General features: G+C 38.5%; 1 protein-coding gene and 1 non-coding gene across 2 annotated transcripts; both read left to right on the forward strand.

The window, feature by feature from the left end:
- Positions 1–5,967: 5,967 nt before the first annotated feature.
- LOC130923237 (urokinase-type plasminogen activator-like) lies at positions 5,968–19,208 on the forward strand. Its single transcript, XM_057848780.1, has 11 exons — positions 5,968–6,089; positions 7,688–7,777; positions 7,861–7,936; positions 8,024–8,174; positions 11,107–11,189; positions 11,268–11,306; positions 11,389–11,560; positions 12,970–13,124; positions 13,207–13,353; positions 15,362–15,510; positions 18,562–19,208. The coding sequence occupies exons 2-11, from the start codon at positions 7,727–7,729 to the stop codon at positions 18,754–18,756; spliced, it is 1,218 nt and encodes a 405-aa protein (XP_057704763.1). The 5' UTR covers positions 5,968–6,089; positions 7,688–7,726; the 3' UTR covers positions 18,757–19,208.
- Positions 18,248–18,319, forward strand: trnaa-ugc (transfer RNA alanine (anticodon UGC)). The gene has a single exon. It is a non-coding gene; the product is annotated as a tRNA-Ala (tRNA).
- Positions 19,209–19,964: the final 756 nt, after the last annotated feature.

Here is a 19,964-nt window from a genome sequence, read left to right on the forward strand (position 1 = left end):
GTCATCGAGTGAGTCAACATGGTAAATTTTCACATTTCGTCTGCAGATGGCGTTGTGTATGCATCTGTAGATGTGTACAGTAGTGGCTTTTGCAGCCCAGAGACTATGGAGGATCAGAGTACAAAAATTAAATAAATACATACACAATTAAATAAATTATTAAATATGTCATTAAAATGCTTCAATTTCAACATGTATTTTTTATTTTGTTTTAATATTCATTTCAATTTGTATTTGTTTATTTGGATTTGGTAAATGGAGGGTACTTATATAGCGCATTTATCTACATTATTACAATGCCCAAAGCGCTTTACATCAGCACACATTTACCCTCTCATGCACACATTCATACACCAATGGTGCTGCTCCAAAGCAGGACGCTGCCAACCCATTGGTTACCAATTAAGGTTCAGTGCCTTGCCCAACAATACGACAATACAATTTGTATTTTTATATTTAACTTTTTATTCATTTATTTCCCTTTTCATGTATTTATTTATGTTCATTTATTTATTAAAATTTTATTTATTTAAATTTTTTTAATTATTTCAAAATTTATTATTAATATATTTTTATTTATTTCAACAGTTCTTTATTTCAACATTTATTGATTTATTTCAATTTTTATCTATTTACACCACAATATATTTATGTATTTCAACATTTCTTTATTTCACTTTTTATTGATTTGTTTCTCGCACTCTTGTTCCCCTTGTACCGCATGAAATAATTTTATCTGTCATTGGCTCATCAAACTCGGTTGGCGGGCATGAATTAGATGGGGTTTGAGTTGCTCCTTCCTTCCCAACATGGCAGCATGGCAGCGATTGCTGAGGTTCTGCATGAGCTAAGTAATAATTTTCAGTTGTCAACTTACCATGGCAAATGTAAAACTAGCATTTAAAACATAATCAAACAAGTACTTAGATATGTGATTTTATCAACCATAAATGCCGCACTCAACACTGTCAGTTTCATAGAAAACCATTGCAGCGCTGCTTATGCTTGGAACTATTCACGCCAATTGATACCAATGTACATCCGTGCCATTAACGGCCATGTATGTCCATGCCATTGAAAGCCATATACATCCTTGCCATTGATGGACACATATGACGATTCTATTGTTGCCAATATGCTTGGATTCCATTGATGCATCTGAAAGTCGATGCAATTGACGGCCATGTACGTCAAAATATCAACAGGAAATAACCTGATATTAACAGGGAGTGATGCTGAAATGTCCCCAAAACAACAAAAAAATGACCTGACGTGAACGGGAAGTGACCCCATGGGGTTTACATGTCAAAGCAAAGGTACCATCGCAATTTCTTCAGAAATTGCATTTTCTAGTTTGTTATAGACAAGTTTCCTGGGCGAAACATGGGCGGCGCCATCTTGTAAAATTTCTGCTTCGAACTTCCGGTTTAGAAAAAACCTCATGAGTTGCGGTTGAAGTAAGCAATGTGTTGACAAAGTTAAAACTGCAAAATCAGGCCAGAGGAACCCATAAATCTCCAAAAATGGAATCAGCACGACGTAGATGAGACGTACAGTAGATGAGACGTAGATGAAATTGTTCTTACCACTTAATTGATCATTCGTGGACAAAATTATAACAACCTGTCAGCCTGTGTTAACGTGAGGTATAGATTGATACGCCGGCCACTTGAGTGACCAAAATGAGGTGAAATCACAAATTATATTACATTTGCCGAATGCAGAAGGGCTGACACGGAGTTTGTTGTTACAAGGAAATACTACAATGTATGTACATATAAACAAAAATAGTAGGTCAATCTTTTTTAATGGCAGATATTGATCGCAATGAAACATTTGAACAACATGATTCCATTTCTTGTTTCATTTAAAACAACTGGGGCATGTGTAAAACAGGTCAATAAAGATGGGCTTTAATCTGCTGTCCCCAGTAATTGAAGCTCCAATAGCGTATCTTAAATTTGCTGCAGTTAAAAAGCTGACGGTCTGACGCGAGGTGAGCCACGGCCTCCAGCCCCAGCCTCTCGGCCACCCTCGGGTAGAACAACCTAATTTCGATATATGTCCATCAACGTACAGTAAGTGTTGCTGTGAGGCACATCAACTTATCTTCCCTTGCCTAACAGCCTTTTCCACCTGTAAACAAACGAACAAAAAACTTCTAACACTTGCATTTATGCGTTGACATAATTGTGCCATGCTACACTTACTTATTAGCAACAGGCTAGAAGCAGATACAGTACTTGTAGTAAATAATATTAAAGATCATCATATTAACAATCATCATCGTAATAACAATATCAAAGGCAACACGTCGTTTCATACGCAAGATTTAAGCTTTAGTATTTTTTGAGCACCAGACACAGGTTCCTGATGGCGTTTCCATCCACTGCCATAGTAAATAAAATACGCTAATATTTTACTTGTGGTCACCCTCAGCCATTTCTTAATGTTGTCTTCCCACGTTGAGATGGCAGAAGGATGCGGTATTGACCAAATCGTGTGAGTGATGATACTCCAGCACCATTAAAGTCAATGGTAAAAAAACTGAAAACGGAAGTCACTTGCAGAAATGCAGAAGTTAAGTACCTCGGAAACTATAAGTTTTTTTGCCATGGTATGGAGAGCTGCTGTTACTAGGCAAGGCAAATTTATTTATATTGCACAATTCAACACAAGGCAATTCAAAGTGCTTTACATCACATGAAGATCATAAAAATCTCATTAAGTCAATAGAAAGTAAAAACAAAGACAATCGAAACAGGAAATAAAATTCATCCATCCATCCATCCATTATCTTCCGCTTATTCCGGGGTCGGGTCGCGGGGGCAGCAGCTTCAGCAGGGAAGCCCAAACTTCCCTCTCCCCAGCCACTTCAGCCAGCTCCTCCGGCGGGATTCCAAGACGTTCCCAGGCCAGCCGAGTGACATAGTCTCTCCAGCGTGTCCTGCACGCATACATAAAAATCGCATTTACTCAAAAATAGAATTGCAAAATAAGTAAATAAATAAAATAATAATAATAATAACTGAACTCAGCACTGGAAATAAAGCGCAAGAGGAGTAGAAAGCAAATAGCCTGAAATATATAGGCAGTTATGGATATGTTGTGCTAAACGAAAGCGCTTTTAGCCCTGATTTAAAGGAGCTAACAGTTTGAGCATATTTCAGACCTTCAGGTAACTTCTTCCAGAGGTGAGGAGCATAAAAACTAACTGCTTGGTTCTTGTTCTTGAACATACAGGAGACCGGTTCCAGACGACCTTAGGGGTCTAGATGTTTCATAGGAATCTAACAAATCAAGCATGTATTTTGGTCCAAGGCCTTTGACTCACTGGAAGCCAGTGTAACGATTTCAAAACCGGTGCAATGTGGTCCAGTTTCCTTGTCTTTGTGAGGACCCTGGATGCAGCATTCTGTACTAGCTGCAGCTTCCTGACTGATTTTTTATCAAGACCTGTAAATATACTGTTGCAGTAGTCCAATCTACTGAAAATGAATGCATGCATAAGTTTTTCCATGTCTTGTTGAGTCAGAAGCCCCTTATTTCTGGCTATATTTTTAAGGGGATAATAAGCAGATTTAGTGACGGACTTTAGATGGCTATCAAATTTTAGGTCTGAGTCAATAATTACGCCAAGATTTCTAATTTGATTTGTAGCTGTAAGTGACATTGGCCGAAAAATGATCCCTTCTGTCTTCTCCACATTTAGCTGGAGAAAATTCTGGCACATCCATTTATTGATTTGATGAATGCATTTACTCAGGGAGACTAAGGGACTATAATCATGTGGGGACACAGAAATGTAGAGTTGTGTGTCATCTGCATAGGTGTGATAGGAGATGTCATACTGTTCCATAATTTGAGCTAGGGGAAGCATATAGATGTTAAAAAAGAGTGGTCCAAGAATTGACCCTTGAGGGACTCCACACATGAATTTGATTCGTTCTGACTGATGGTTTTCGATTGATACAAAGAAATCCCTATCATGTAAATAAGACGTTAACCACTGAAGAACAGTGTCAGTAAGCCGTACCCACTGTTCCAATCTGCTGAAAAGTATGTTGTGATCAAGTGTGTCGAATGCGCTGCTGAGCTCCAATAGTAGCAGAACAGATGATTTGCCTGCATCGGTATTCTGACGAATATCATTTAGGACTTTGATAACCACGGTCTCTGTTCTGTGTTGTGGCCGAAATCCAGACTGAAATGAGTTAAAAAGATTGTCTTGCATCATAAAAACCTGGATCTGTTCGAACACAACCCTCTCGATAATTAGAGACACAGTCCTTGGTAATATTATGCGGTAATATTGTCATGAAAAAAAAATTTCAAGATAAAAAGTGTATTTCGCAAACTCATTTTTTATGAGTTCATGTTTTATTCCACAATGGCCTTTTTATTTCATAATGTCATTTTCCAGCACAATGAAGCGTATACTGTCAATCAAATACATAAGGTGGAGTCAGTTAATGGATTGGCTGAATTGTGGAGTCCGACTAGCTGCGCAAGCAATTTAATAGCGTCGCTTTCGGAGTTATACTCAGAGAAGCTGCGAACCGGTTTGATAGTAACTAAAGGCCTTTACCTCAGCCTGAGCTGGGATTTCAGCAGCAGTGTGTTTTTGATTACCGGTAGATGCATTCTGGAAGTAATAGTTCATCGACGTTACCAAATGCTAACTATCCGACTCGATGATCCAGCCAATCACTTAACTGACTCCCACTTATTTATTTGATTGACAAAAGACAATTCATTGCGCTGAAAAATGACATTAATAAATAAAAAAGCCATTGTGGAGAAAGAAATTATGAAAAAAAAATGTGTCTGTGAAAAACGCTTTTCAGCTTGTAAAATCTTTTTCACAATAATATTACCTTATTTTACAATTTAAGGGTCATATTACACAAATTGTCTGTTATTCATCAAAATGGTTAAAACAAACTGATTGGGATGGAACAGCTGAAAACGATAACAATAAGTGGATGGAAGTTTTGATTTACTTGCATGTTCCTGTTAAATTGTTTCATGCTTCCTTCCTTGGCTTTGATTTAGCTGTAAGCACTTGCTTGATAGAATTGTTTGGCTATTGTTATATGAAAAGCGGAAATGTGACTAACAGAGATGTCATGTATGACGTAGCATTTTGGAAGGGGATTTCAAGGATATTATGCCCTTTACAGTATTTGTAGCAACAGTACACACTAACCCTTTTTTAACGTAGAAGACTCAATGTCTGCATTATTGCATTAATACAATTGAATCGATTACTGCATACTTTGTCTTATGCTGTAGTCATGTATAGATCATGTAATGTTCTTGTCTTATCAAATTGATTTCCGCACATGTAAATCATTTTTGGATATGCAATTATTATCTATCATGTGATCAAAACTTATTTAACTGCATAATGTGACATACTGAACAACTGGTAAAATTATTAATATAAAGTATAGTTATTTTTAGTGCACAGCAGAAAGTGAATTCTGTTGTTTTGGATGAGAATACATCAGGAATCTATTTGAACTATCTTGTATGAGCTTTGTATGAACGACATTGGCATTGTTAAATAAAAAAAAAGCAAGTGACTGAATAAGTGTTTTGATTGTATTGATTTTAATTCTTAATGCAAAGTTGCAAAGTAACGCATTCAGTCCTTCGTGTTGGAATCTAGCAGCATTCGTCTTACTCTATAAATGCCTAATACTATTCACAATACATTTAGTAATGTGTCTAAATAGTAAAACTGAGAATACATTTGATTGACACCTCATGCGCTCATCTGTACAAGTTGCGTGTTGTATGTATTACCAATTTTGGATATACTTCTTCTATTCGACAGCACTGATGTCACAATTCATGAGCAATTCTTTGGTAAAATGAAATATGATGGTCAGCTGTTTTGCGTGATTGATGTTTTATAGGCTTCTCATAAGCTCCTCCTCTGAGCTGCTGCGTCTTCATATAGGACGTGACACAAAGGAGACCAGCCTTCAAGCACACAACAAAGAACAACACACGCTGTCCAAAAACAGTTTTCAGAAGAATAATATTCTTTGGGAACTTTTACACTTTATTGCAACAGAAAGGTATGCATCTTCTTTGAACTCTTATAAACTATTCTATTGATATATATGTACGTACATGCTTAACCTGTCAATGTTTAAAGTTATTATTTTGTGCTGTAAGAAAGTGAAGAAAAGAACATATGCAGCGTCTCTTTTCATAACTATCACATTGATACTGTGTTTTTAAAAGTGAAAATATTTTGATATTTGATATTACAAGTTTAAACACTTTATCATCTTGTGTTTATCATCGTAATATTCAGATGTGAGCACATGGGTAGACAATAAGGTAACTTGTCTTTTGAAGTTCACTGGCCCCACTATCAAAATATAGAACCCCAGTAGGGTCAAAAGTAAATAAATAGAAACAACATTTTGAAATAAATACCATTTTGATAAATAAAACACAAATTGTGTAATATGACTTTAAATTGTAAAATAGGTAATGTGGCGGTTCTTTGTTCTGTTTCCCCTCCTATTTTTTATGTTGCAGTTTTACGCACAGTTTTTCTGTATATTAATTTTTTCTTGTATTTCTTGTCTGTTTGCTGTTTAAATCATAAGTTTCATGAAGTTAAAATGATTGTATAAATTGTTTGTCAAAAAAAAAAAAAAAAAAAACTCGGAGCAATGGCGTCCATGCGTTTTTTTCTTTTCCTCCAAAAGGCACAAAAACGCAAAAATTAGACATATTTAATTAAAAATATAATAAAAACAGTCAATTAAGCCACCGTTCCACCATGTTTTGCTGTTTTTAATTTTTACTAGCAGCGACAGTGCATGCCCAAATTGACGTATGCGAGTGCTGAGGTCATCGAAGCGAGAGCGTTCCATTCATATCGTTGCTGAGCAATTCCGGCAATCGAATCCTTCTGCTTTGGAGGCAGGAATCAAAAGTTTGCGTCTTCGCCTTTCATTTTTGCCATCACCATGTACAGGCGAGGCCATTCCGTAACACAATTGTTGCATCTTGGTGTTGCAGTGTCACCATGTAAACGGCCCCTTAGAAGTCAAAGAGATGCCTAAGGCAATTATGGCAAGCGATTTTCAAGCTAGACCATCGTTTCACAACACAATTTTCTCCGTAATTCCACGGATGAATTATCACATTTTATGTTCATACCATAGATTTCATACTTGTTAACTTTTCTCTATCTTACTTGTCTGCACACCTCACGGTACACCTCGTTTCATGTCTCATCATAGCTAAGGTGCTTAGCCGGATGCTGGCAGTTTCAGAAACATGTCGTCTTGTAGTATAACATTAGGTGGGTAATGAGATATTGACAATCAATCAACAGTAGTAATCAGGTTGCGTGCAATGGCTGGCTGCATAGACTGTAAGGTTCTGCTTGATCGGCATAGCGTAACGTCATCAAAACACGGAACGCCGGGAATTAAAGTGAAATAAGATTTTTGAGCGACGCATTATTTTTCCTGGCCCCACCCGACCAGTGGTTGGAGAATTCTGGTGGCTCTGACGGTTTTAAATGTACGTTCGGGCTACCGGATCGTTTTATTGTCGATCCCTGGAGCATGTCCTCTCACATCACAACAGAATATGTCCCTGTATGGGCATTCAGTCCACATTTGTCTTATTTCTCCTTTTTTATTTTTAGATCATCACCGGACAAAATATCAAAAAAGCAGAAGTAAAGATGAAATTCTTAGTCATCCTTTGTTTTGTCGCAGTTGTCCATACTGAAGTTGTGAGTACATTTTAAATGCAAGAATTCATTTCATTCTTGCCCACATATTTAAAATACATTCATAATCCATACTTTGTTTTCAGGCTTTTTCAAAGCGGTCACATAAAAAGAAGTGGTCACCGAAACATACAAACTTGCATCCTACACGCTTGCATCACGGTGAGCTCACTGTTCTTCATTGGAGCAGGTCTTTGTGTGTGTGTGTGTGTGTGTGGTGTCATCAATATTTGTTCACTTTTTTCAAAGATGATGCTTCTGAGGAGTGTCTGTCAGGCAATGGTAGCAATTACAGAGGATCTGTTTCCAAAACAGTTAATGGCCACCAGTGTCTTAATTGGAACAGGTTCCCAAACCCCTGGGGGGCCAAATCTGGAATCGGGAATCATAGATACTGCAGGTAGGCAAGAATTTCATTGTACAAATAATGGACAATTATTATAATTTCACACTTATAAAAGTGATTGAAGAAAAGAAAGTAATTCCCAATCAATTTTTTGTGAGGTATGTTGCTTTATGAAATATCATGGTGCAAAAATATGATTTTCATTTATTGCCAGTCCCAGTTAATGTTAAAAATAAACCCAAATTATAAGCTTTATGATATGAAATATGCTTGTTTAATGCTAACATACAGTGCAAATCACCATTGACAGGCCCAAAAACTAATGATAAACAGTATTTATAAATCTTAAACAACTTCAACATAGTAACAAATAGTGGCAACACTAATGATTGAGCACACAATCATACCCTCAGACATAAATTATTTATCCTCTATGAAAAAACACTGATATTATGGAAGCTTGATTGCAATGACCTTATATCAGTACTTCTCAAATAATGAGGGGCGCAGAGCGATGTTGCGGGTGGTGCATGTGACCTTGAGGAATATACTTTTTTTGCCATACTAGAGTAAAGTGTAATTGCACATCCACACAGTGGGTGGCAGTAGCACTCTCATTTTTTAGGCTGCACGCAGTTTTTTTTTTAATCAAACAAGAGCACACAGCAAACAGCACTTGAGATATGATGAGCTAATACAAGGAAATATGATGAAGCGTATGTAGTGTTTGGCATTTGGCTTTGATTATTAAAACGCTGGGAGATGAGGAAAGACCAATCTGTTTACTTCGTCTAAAAATGTTTGCTGCGGACATCAATTAAGACATCCCTTAAAGACATTGATAAGACGCTTGATTGTTTTTCAGCGAAAACGTGCCAAATATTGCCAACAATCATCCCACTTTGTCAGTGTTACATCCGTAAAGCAGCGAACACTGTTAGCATCATATAAAGTGGCATACAAAGTTGCTCAGTGCAAAATAACCCCGCACCATTGCAAAGGAGCCGATACTGCCTGCAGCAAAAATAAAAAACTGTCCCTCTGTCCAATGACACTGTCATTTTTGTTCCATTAATTTAAATTTTTTCGGCCAAATTGTTTGGCGTATTGTCCTTCTGAGTTAATTTAGCTAATCAATTTTAATTTATTATTATTATTTGATTTTTATAAAATTTTATTTTTCAGTATCAAATAGTCAAAAATGTACCTTGAGTGTATTTTACTAGTGCTGTCAAATTTATCGCGTTAACGGGCGGTAATGAATTTTTTAAATTAATCACGTTAAAATATTTGACGCATTTAACGCATGCGCGGAATGACCCGCTCATGCATTGCCTCAAACAGATTACAACGATGCAGTTTTTTAGCACATTGAGAGCTAAGAAGCAGAGAAAGGCGAGTGACACAGGCGTTCATTGGACTGCGCGTTTATTGGCATAAGCTTCTGCAACGCCTACACAACAAACATAAGTATCGTTTAGTGAAAGCACAACAAAAATAATATTCCTCTCCCTCTCAAAAAAAAAAATAATGTTCACAAAAAGCTTCAATCTTTATTAATGAGGCCCTAATCTCTCACAGTTAAACAACAACGCAAAGAGAACTGACATTCCCAATCAAAATAGCTATGCAAAATACACATAAAACTTACTCAAGACTTTGGTCAAACTCTATTCAAACATTTCATTTAGCTCAACAAATACACTGGATGGCAATATTTAGTCACAATATACAAACTATCAGAGGTATCACCAGCAATCAAATGACGTGCATGGACCAGTAAAAAGGGAACTACGGCGTCAGACGAGGAACAAAACACACTCATTCGCTTGATTTCTAAGTAATTTAAAACTCGCCATTGACACCTTGTGGTGTATTTCAATCATTACCTTACGTAGTTAAAGACACTGTGGAAGAACGGCTGTGACCTCACCGCCAGCGACGTCAACAATGGCGAGCTTCTAGTTTATTTTTTGATTGAGAATTTCACAAATTTTCTTAAAAAGAAAACATTAAGAGGGTTTTAATATAAAATTACTATAACTTGTACTAACATTTATCTTTTAAGAACTACAAGTCTTTCTACCCGTGGATCCCTTTAACAGAAATAATGTTCATAATGTTAATGCCATCTTGTGGATTTATTGTTATAATAAACAAATACATTACTTATGTACAGTATGTTGAAGGTATATATCCGTCTTGTGTTCTATCTTTCCATTCCAACAATAATTTACAGAAAAAATGGCATATTTCATAGATGGTTTGAATTGTAATTAATTACGATTAATTAATTTTTAAGCTGTGATTAACTCGATTTAAAATTTTAATCGTTTGACAGCCCTCATTTTTACTGTTTGGATGTGACGTTTTTTGTTTGTTCGTTTGTTCGGTTGGTTTTTAATTCAGGCAAATTGATGCGCTTTAAGTCTTTTCTGTTACAAGCAAAACAATCTTGATAAAGTTACATTTTATTGTAAGCTGATCTACATTACTTTATTCTTTAATATTTAAAAGGACACAATGTTATGAAGAGGTGTACTTAATAATAATAATATGGACACATGATATTATATACAGCGGCGGCAGAGAGTTGGGGGGTGGGGGCGTGAAAAGTTTACGCCTTCCTTTGGGCGTAACAGAAAATAGTTGCGAAGCGCTGTCTTATTTCATTTCGGTTTGTAATATATTTGTACCTCTATACTGCCTCTTGTGGCTAAAGTGTATTCTATACACATGAAGTAGCAGCAATTGTCCTAATTCATAAACTGTTTGATACCTTAAGTCATCTTGAATCACTTTCCATGTTTCACTGTATATTTTATAACATAAAATACGATATAGTGTTATTACAAAGTATTATATTTTTATTTATGAGGGTGCTGCAACATATTATTTAGATTTTCAGTCCTTTTCGATTGATGATCTGATTCAAGATTTGAGTGTTTTCGGTCACAAATAGTCAACTGTAATGTTTCAATGCTAGGAATCCTGACCAAAGCTTCAGGCCATGGTGTCGCATTAAAAGAGGAAGGAGAATCGTCAGAGAAGTCTGTTACATTCCTAAGTGTAAGGGACTGAAGTAATAACATTTCTTTTCAGATTAATTTGACAGTGACTTTTTAATGATGTCTTTTTATCCTCCAGGTTCCACAACTGTAAAGCCTCCTGTTGCTGTAGATACAGGTGATGAAGTGGTCTAATTTGTTTGGCTCAATAATATCTCCTGGTGAAAAAATAAGGCTTCCGTTTTTTTCTGTCCTTGCAGAACTGACATGCGGTGAGAAGTCTGAGAAAAGGATGCACAAGATCATAGGTGGTTCGTTTGTAGCAGCGCGGTCGCAGCCGTGGTTTGCTGCCATTTTTCGTCACAAGTTCCTTTGCGGTGGCTCTCTCATTGCCCCGTGCTGGGTGCTCACAGCTGCACATTGCTTTGATGGGTGAGTCCAAACACCAAGTAGCGTGTTCACTTTTTTTTTTTTTTTTTGTTAAAAAAATAATTTTTATAACCTGTCCTGTTCACCTGCTTGACACGGAGAATGGGAATCTGAGTGTCCTATTGGTCTGAACAGTTTTAATGTATCACATGAGAGTATGATATAAGCCCATTGTAATTATTTATTGTGTTTCGTTTATGGAAGGACAGAAAGGAAAATAGAAAAGGAGAGAGAAAACAAACACAAGAAATACATTAAATGCCTAACTAACTATGAATATAGTAGTGCTATTGTTAGCTAACTGTATTTACAGTTGACACCATGTGGGGGGTTTAATGACCGAGGAGAAAAGAGAGGTGGGGGAGAGTCAGAAAGAGATGTGTTTAGGTGGGGTGGAGCAAAAAAGCAATGTGAGGTAACCCAGTATTATGTGAATCTCTTGTAAATGTGGCTATGTTGGCATCCTATTCTATATTGCCTGTTTGCTAACCTGGCACCCATAGTTTCTCTACTTGAGTGTGTCGAATTGCTCCCAGTCATGCGTGAATCCCATCAGACATGTGATGGTCCTGTAGACAAGTGGAAATGCTGCGCTGGGGCCTCCCCAGGGTCATGGCCCCTCCCAAGCCAATCATGGGGGCCCGCCCGCACACCGTCGCAAACACCCAACTGACACGGCAGACGGCAGGACCTGCATGGACCAATAGGCCTGGGGCAAGACAGGGTCCCAACCCGCCTCAGAACCCAAGGAGGAGACTCGGGCAGAAAAGAGAGGGAGAGGCGAAAGCAGAAAAGTGCCGTGGCGCAGGACCGGAACCCCGAACACCCCCCCACCCCTGCAACCGGCAGCCCAGAGGAAGAGGAGGCCACGCCCCGGGAGCCACGCCATGGAGATAAAGTGTGGGACCCACATACCTATTACTGAGGCTACCAGGTCCCCGACCGGTGCCCATAACCCAGCACCGTGATGGGATTGTGTAGGCAGGGTAGACTAGTGTATGCATTAAAATAGGAAAGCCTGGCTGAGGGCAGTGGGACCGATGCATGTAAGCTCTTTCCAGGCGCATATCCCACCGCCCCTCGCCTTAGCCCCTTCCCGTGGAGTATAATTCATGTGATGCGTTAAAAGAGGTGCGGGAATGGCGGGGCCTGTGGCGGGGAGGCAACTGTCACTTCTTCACCTCCCCTCCCTCCCCTCCCCAACCAGTCCCAGCCACCCCACTTCCTCGGTGTATGATGCATTAAAATCAAGGGGGAGCCAGCCCGGGACTGTTCGGCACTGTTCCGACTCACCCTAAAGACGTGAATGAGTGTGTAGATGCCAGCAACATGTTCTCATTTCCTCTGCAGCCTTCCTCATTTGTTAAAAGCATTGTGACTCATGTTTAATACTGCGTGTGTGTTTGGTTTAGTCAAGAAATCAACCTCCGACGTCTGACTGTGTTCCTTGGGAAGAGCACCATCAATGAAACAGATGCTGTCAATGAGCAGAAATTCACAGTGGAGAAACTGATTCTTCACCAAGCATACAATGGGATAGACGGCGAGAACTACAACAATGACATAGGTGAGCACAAGCAGGGCTTTATGTAAAATTATGTCGATGTGTACTCTATGATGACCGTAAATGGTTTTGCATTTATCTTCAGCTCTGTTGAAGATTAAAAGCAGCGATGGCAGATGCGCCGTGCGATCAGAATCTGTTCGGACCGTTTGTCTTCCGCCACCTCACATTCGACTTCCTGATGGTTCTCAGTGCATCATCACAGGATTTGGCAAGGAAAATAACAATACAGGTAGTCCATGGATTACAATTTACCCGACTTCGACTTTACGGTCGTTTTTTTTTCAAGTTTTATTTTTTTTAAGCCGCGTAAACAGGACCCAGTGTTGGGAAAAGTTATTTTAACATGAAGTAGGAAAGTTTATTTTCACATGAACTAGTTCAAATTGCAGTTCACAAATTATGTAATAATATGATCTGTTCAGTTCATAGTTCATAATTCAACATTTTAAACTAATGTTCATGGTATAAAAAACAACAACTTTTTAATTTTTTTTTTTTTTAATTTAATTAAAAAAAAAAAAAAAAAAAAAAAAAACTTTTCCTCTCCCCAATAATTGCTGCAAGCTATTATTGATAGAGTTGATTTTAGAACAACAGCCAGCAATTATTTTATCCACATAAACACTGAAACTGTGACAGAGTCATCTTTATGTTCAATTTCAAATCTGCGTAGGTACTGACTCGTTCATAAAATGTACTTAAATGTGGGTACGGGCCAGTGTCCTGTCCGATTTTGTACCCCATCAGGAATGGCAACTATGCCGTTCTGCACATCCGTGTAATGTTACAAACGGCCGTGAATGCAGCAATTCCAAAGTACACACCAAAAACTTTCTACAAATAAAGGAATTATGTACTTACGTTTGGTCATGGACACACACGAATGAGAGTTCTCTCTCACCGCGTCATCCCTGTGCCGTTAAGCATTTACTTACGGCGTATTCATATTGCAGAAGTATGTTTATGATGCAGCTTTTTTATTTAGCATCTTTGGATTATATTCAAAGTCCAATTGAATGTAAAAGAGTGGTTATTCGCCGCCATAAAAGCTTCGGGAGCAAAAGCTATTTGCAAAACAACATAGCCCTGACAGCCTCAGGTAGCTTAAGTTGCCAGATTGGATAGTTTTTTGCTATTAAGATTTTTTTTATTTTTTTAATAGTGTTTTTCGCTATTGGCTCTATCTGCAGTTTTATGGGAAAGGCTATAATTATCCACTCATGCTTGTGGTATACAGTCTACGTTACCCATGATCACCCTGGGTTCACACAGCCAACGGCTGAAACTTGGGGGATGAGGAAAACCACTGCTGTGTTATATGATATCTAGTGAGATGTGCGCTAGAGTTATGGTGCATAAAAAACTTGACATCACATATACCGCAGTAGTTGCCGATGTTTTTTGCTGCACAACACCACTAATTGACAATAAATGAATGAAGGTCATGAACGACTCTCACAACTCACAACCGCTAGAATGAGCACGTTCACAGAAACGTTCATGAGATAAAAATATGATGCGTTCAGTTCACATTTGCCCAAAATATGGACGTGTTCATGAACGATCGTTCATTGAACGCGTTCATGCACAACACTGACTGTACCTTACTGTACCTCACAGTATGTTATTTCTTCAATTTATTTTATTAATGTAACTGTTCTGCCTTTTGACAAAATGTGTATTTGATTATAATATTGACTTTTGTTTTGTGATGCATGCTGTTATTTTGGCGTAGTAAGCGTAGAGCATGGAGTACTTCCGCACGCGAATCAGAGCCCATGTACATACAAAGAAGAACGTTTTTGCGCACACGACGAAGAGCGCACGCGTGCACACGAGGTAGATCGCATTTGCTCCAACGAAGAAGTCGTGCAGCCGAGAGAGAGAGAGAGAGAGAGAGAGAGAGAGAGAGAGAGAGAGAGAAAGGACAGAGAGAAAGGACAGAGAGAGTGAGAGAGAGAAAGGACAGAGAGAGAGAGAGAGAGAGAGAGAGAGACTATTACGGTTTAGCTCGCTGTCTAGCTAGGACTTACGTAGATCCAACGTCTTGAAAGGACAGTACAATGATGTATAATACATGTTTTTGGATAGTTATTTTGAGATTTAGGGGATATTTAGGGGTACTTAAAGGGTTAATTCCAATATATGTGGAAATTTGAGGTACGTCGTCAGCGTGGGAACGGAACTCGTTCGTAACCCGGGGACAACCTTAATTCTAACATATGTGTGTTTTGCAGGGGGGCCGCTACACTCTCAGTTCTTGAAGGAGGCCCGTGTGAATCTCCTCTCTCAGACTCGCTGCAAAAAGTACTCAGAGTACGCAGGTATTCTCACAGACAACATGTTCTGTGCCGCGGTACCCGACTGGAGTGTGGATGCATGCGAGGTGAGTAAGCAAGTCCATAAACAAAACTTAAAAGTCCTGTAGAGTCAATGCATTTAGAAAAAAAGCTAAAAACCAGAGGTAGTTGACAGACACGCGGCATTCGAGTGGGCTGCGATTTGAGCACAGTCAGCGGGCATGCCTAAAGCATATTTGTCCACATTTTGAAGCCTTAGTCATTGCACATAGCATTTTTTAAAATTAATTCACGTACAACCATACATTGCATCCCAGATTTGGCTGTGTGACTGAACAACTATGGACAGGGGCGCTGGAAATCATTCACAGCAGGGGGTGCTGAGGATCTTATTTTGATTTTCCCATCTGAAACAGCCGTTTCGATCCAAATTTGTCATGCTCGGGCTTTTTCTTCATACAAGGCGTGCAAAATGGCAATAGTTTACATACTACTACTACTATACTAATGTGCCCGTGTATTATAATGCAAATCCTAGCAGCTAGAACGCGCAATAAGACACAAACACATTTGAAAACTAAAAGATTTAATGAGCCTCGGTTTAACACCCACCTTTCACAACACCCAAATAAATTGCACACGAATATCCAACAGCTCTCTGCACGGCGGCAGCTGAACAGCAACAACAAACAATAATATGGCTACTATGCCAACTATTTGAAGTTCTCCACAGACTGAATCTGCAGCTAACTTAACTTTTCCTCGCTGCGCACTATTATAAACTATCATAATCATCTTTTTCGAACTCGAATTGAATTTTAGAAAAGTTTGCTGTTTTTGTAAAGAAAAAACATTTCTAATTCGTTTTTGCGCCATGTTTACCCCTCCTCTGTCAACAGTTACAGTAATTTCCGGACTATAAGCCGCTACTTTTTTCCCCTTAGTTTTGAATCCTGTGGTTTATTGATGATGATTTGTTGATTTATTGGGTTAACAGGTAACACTTTATTTGACAGCGGCGTCATAAAACTGCCGTTAGACTGTCATAATTATGACATTAAACTATCATGGGCATGCAATGAATGCATATGACAGATGTCATTAAGTGTCATCCCGCAAATTATGTCACTAACTCAATTTTTGACCAGCTCAGATCTTTTACATTCATTCAAAAGTGAGTTAATTTGCCAGATGACACAAAATGATATCTGTCATAAGCATTTATTAATGCTCATGGCAGTGTCATGTCATAATTATGATGGTCTTATGACAGTCTTATGGCCCCAGTGTCATAGTGTTACCAATTACCATGACTACAAATTATTGAAACAAGTGGAACAGTAACTGAAAAAATAATTAGGTCAAAACATGAATTTTGATTATTTACATCTGTAGCGCTGCAATGCATGCTAGGAGGCATGTTGGCCAATAGCAGGTGGCAGCAGGGATTGAATCTCTCCCTCAAGGGAGCAGTCATGGCCAAATGAAGCTTCTTGAAGCAATGACGCTTTGCATCTTAAAGCTTCATGGTCTTATGATGACACTGTCAAATAAAGTGTTACCGGTTAATATCTTTTGGTGTAAATATCCCAAAATACAGTGAGGACAGCAGCGGCTTATTGTCCGGTGCGGCTTATCTATGAACAACTGCTGATTGTGCCAAATTTGGTGGGTGGCGGCCAGTGTTGTCACAGATTACTTGAAAAAGTAATTTAATTACTGATTACACCTTAAAAAAAGTAATCTAGTTACTTTACTGATTACTTTGTTACCAAAGTAACTAAGTTACTTTAAAAGTAATCCATTAGTTACTTTTTACCAATTTTTCTCCCTCTGTCACCTCAACACAAGAATGTCAACAGAAAAATGTCATCACATGTAATTGACTTTCCGATGATTGAATTTAAAGGGGAATATCAGAATTTTTCACATAAGCACCGCTGACTCGCGCTAGCTTAGCCACTCCGGAGCCCTGAAACTAACAAATATCTGACAAACTGCATGAAATTTGTTGAAATCAACTCCACCTACTAATTAAACCCCGCTAACTCAAAGATTAAGCTTTATGTCAAAACTTCTCAATTTCGAGGTTATGGTTAACAGCATATCAGTGCCAATCTAAATCAATGCAAACTGACTGCACAATAATCAACAACACACAAGTTGATTTTACAGTGCAGTGAACACAAAGGTGGTGATGTGCGTGCACAACTCGGAAGTACGCTCAACACCCACGCGGTCAATTTGGCCACAAAACGTGGCGGCAACTACCGTAATTTTCGGACAATAAGCCGCTACTTTTTTCCTTCATTTTGAATGCTGCGGCTTATAGTCCAGTGAGACTTATTTGTTGATTTATTTGGGTTAATAGGTAACACTTTATTTGATAGCGGCGTAATAAGACAGTCATAAAACCATCATAATGATGACATGACTCTATCATGGGCTTTACTGAATGCTTACGATAGATGTCATTAAGTGTCATCCAGCAAATTAAGTCACGAATTCCATTTATGTCCACCTTAGATCTTTTACATGAATTCAAAGTGAGATAATTTGCCAGATAATACTAAATGACATCTGTTATAAGAATTCAGTAATGAAAAAATATAAGTGTCGTATCATAATTATGATTGTGTAATGAGTGTTTTGGCGCCACTGTCAAATAAAGTGTTAAGTGTAAAAACACTTTTTCTCTCCAACACCAGAGGGTACCCTCTGGCAGCACTTGTTTTGTGTCTTCTCGTATACGCCATGTTATGGTACCAGCACTACCGCTAGAGGTCAGTCAAATTTTATGTAGCTACCAAAGTCTTATCAAGAGGGGATGTAGCTCAGTGGTAGAGCGCATGCTTTGCATGTATGAGGCCCCGGGTTCAATCCCCGGCATCTCCTGTTTTATACCCCCTTATTATTAGATTAATGTTTATATGTGATTGATACAGCTCATTTATTGACGCATTTGTGAATGGGAATGATTTATAATATTACCCGGGGCATCTCCAGTTTTATACCCCCTTATTATTAGATTAATGTTTATATGTGATTGATACAGCTCATTTATTGACGCATTTGTGAATGAGAATGATTTATAATATTGGGCATGAGGTATTTACCCATATTACTTCTCCTCACAGGGCGACTCTGGTGGGCCACTAGTGTGTGAGGCGTCTGGTCGGCTGTTTCAATTTGGTATCGTGAGCTGGGGCATCGGCTGCGCTCAGGAGAACAATCCTGGGGTTTACACGCAACTCACCAACTACAACAAATGGATTGCAAAGAACACAGGACTACCGCAGTATACAAATGGAATCATGTACACCCCAAAATGAAGCTGTTGGGGGGCAAATAGACCTGGGTAGTAACATTGATTTCCAAAAGGAAAATTTGGCAGCAGAGTTGAATGTTTGGCGTGGTGCATGCTGGTTGTGCACTTTTCTATGTTATTTTCACTGTATACAAAGTGGCAGGTGACAGGCATTGACATATTTAACATGGACACGGAATTCCTTAGAGGATCTATCGTCATTTTTCCAAAACAATGTTTTTCAGTATGTTATGAAGTCATAAAAAGAAAGAAAACGCATGAATGATATGGTGTGTCTAAACTTTTGGCCTGCATTGTATATTATATATATTTTTAAATTTATTAATATATATATTTTTTACAGACTTTTTTTGTTGTTGACATTTTTCGATATTTGACATATTGAGGGTTGTTCCTGAATATTACAAAGTGCATGAAATGTAACTATTTTTCTACTATGTAAAAGAGCTTGTGTTTATGAGGGGAATGAGCCAATCAATGAAAATAAATAAAAAGAGTATAGAAACATTCTGTCAAGTAAATTCACTGGGAGCACTGGAGGGCACTATTATACAGTACAGTGTATCACAAAAGTGAGTACACTCCTCGCATTTCTGCAGATATTTAAGTATATCTTTTCATGGGACAACACTGACAAAATGACACTTTCACACAATGAAAAGCAGTCTGTGTGCAACATATATAATAGAGTTCATTTATTTTCCCCTCAAAATAACTCAAAATATAGCCATTAATATCTAAACCCCTGGCAACAGAAGCGGGTGCACCCATTTGTAAATACGTACATCCCTAAATGTCCAAATTAAGTCCTGCTTGTCCTTTTCCCTCCAAAATGTCATGTAACTCGTTACAGGAGTTACAGGAGGAGTTACAGCATTGCTGCAGAGATTGATCCCCCATCTCATCAGACCATAGGACGTGGTTCCAGTAATCTATATGCTTTGTTGACATGTCTTCAGCAAACTGTTTGCGGGCTTTCTTGTGTACCGTCTTCAGAAGAGGCTTCCTCCTGGGGTTACAGCAGGGCCTGCCCAGGCCATTTGGTGGCCCGAAGCGTAATAATGCCATGGGGCCCACATTTTTTGGCCACCATTTCAAATGCATATTATGCCAATATTTTGTTATACAACAATCAGCGGAAGCCGTACATTTGCCGTTGCCGACATGTGACAACTTGCTCGGCTTTACTTGATTCACTCCGGGCATTCGCCC

This window comes from Corythoichthys intestinalis, chromosome 10, assembly GCF_030265065.1.
Source record: "Corythoichthys intestinalis isolate RoL2023-P3 chromosome 10, ASM3026506v1, whole genome shotgun sequence".
NCBI lineage: Eukaryota > Metazoa > Chordata > Actinopteri > Syngnathiformes > Syngnathidae > Corythoichthys > Corythoichthys intestinalis.

Coding starts and splice junctions, on each gene's coding strand:
- LOC130923237 (XM_057848780.1), top strand. CDS start 7,727: ATGAAATTCTTAGTCATCCTTTGTTTTGTCGCAGTTGTCCATACTGAA. Junction 8,175..11,106: donor GGGAATCATAGATACTGCAG/GTAGGCAAGAAT, acceptor TTTCAATGCTAG/GAATCCTGACCAAAGCTTCA. Junction 13,354..15,361: donor CAAGGAAAATAACAATACAG/GTAGTCCATGGA, acceptor TGTGTTTTGCAG/GGGGGCCGCTACACTCTCAG.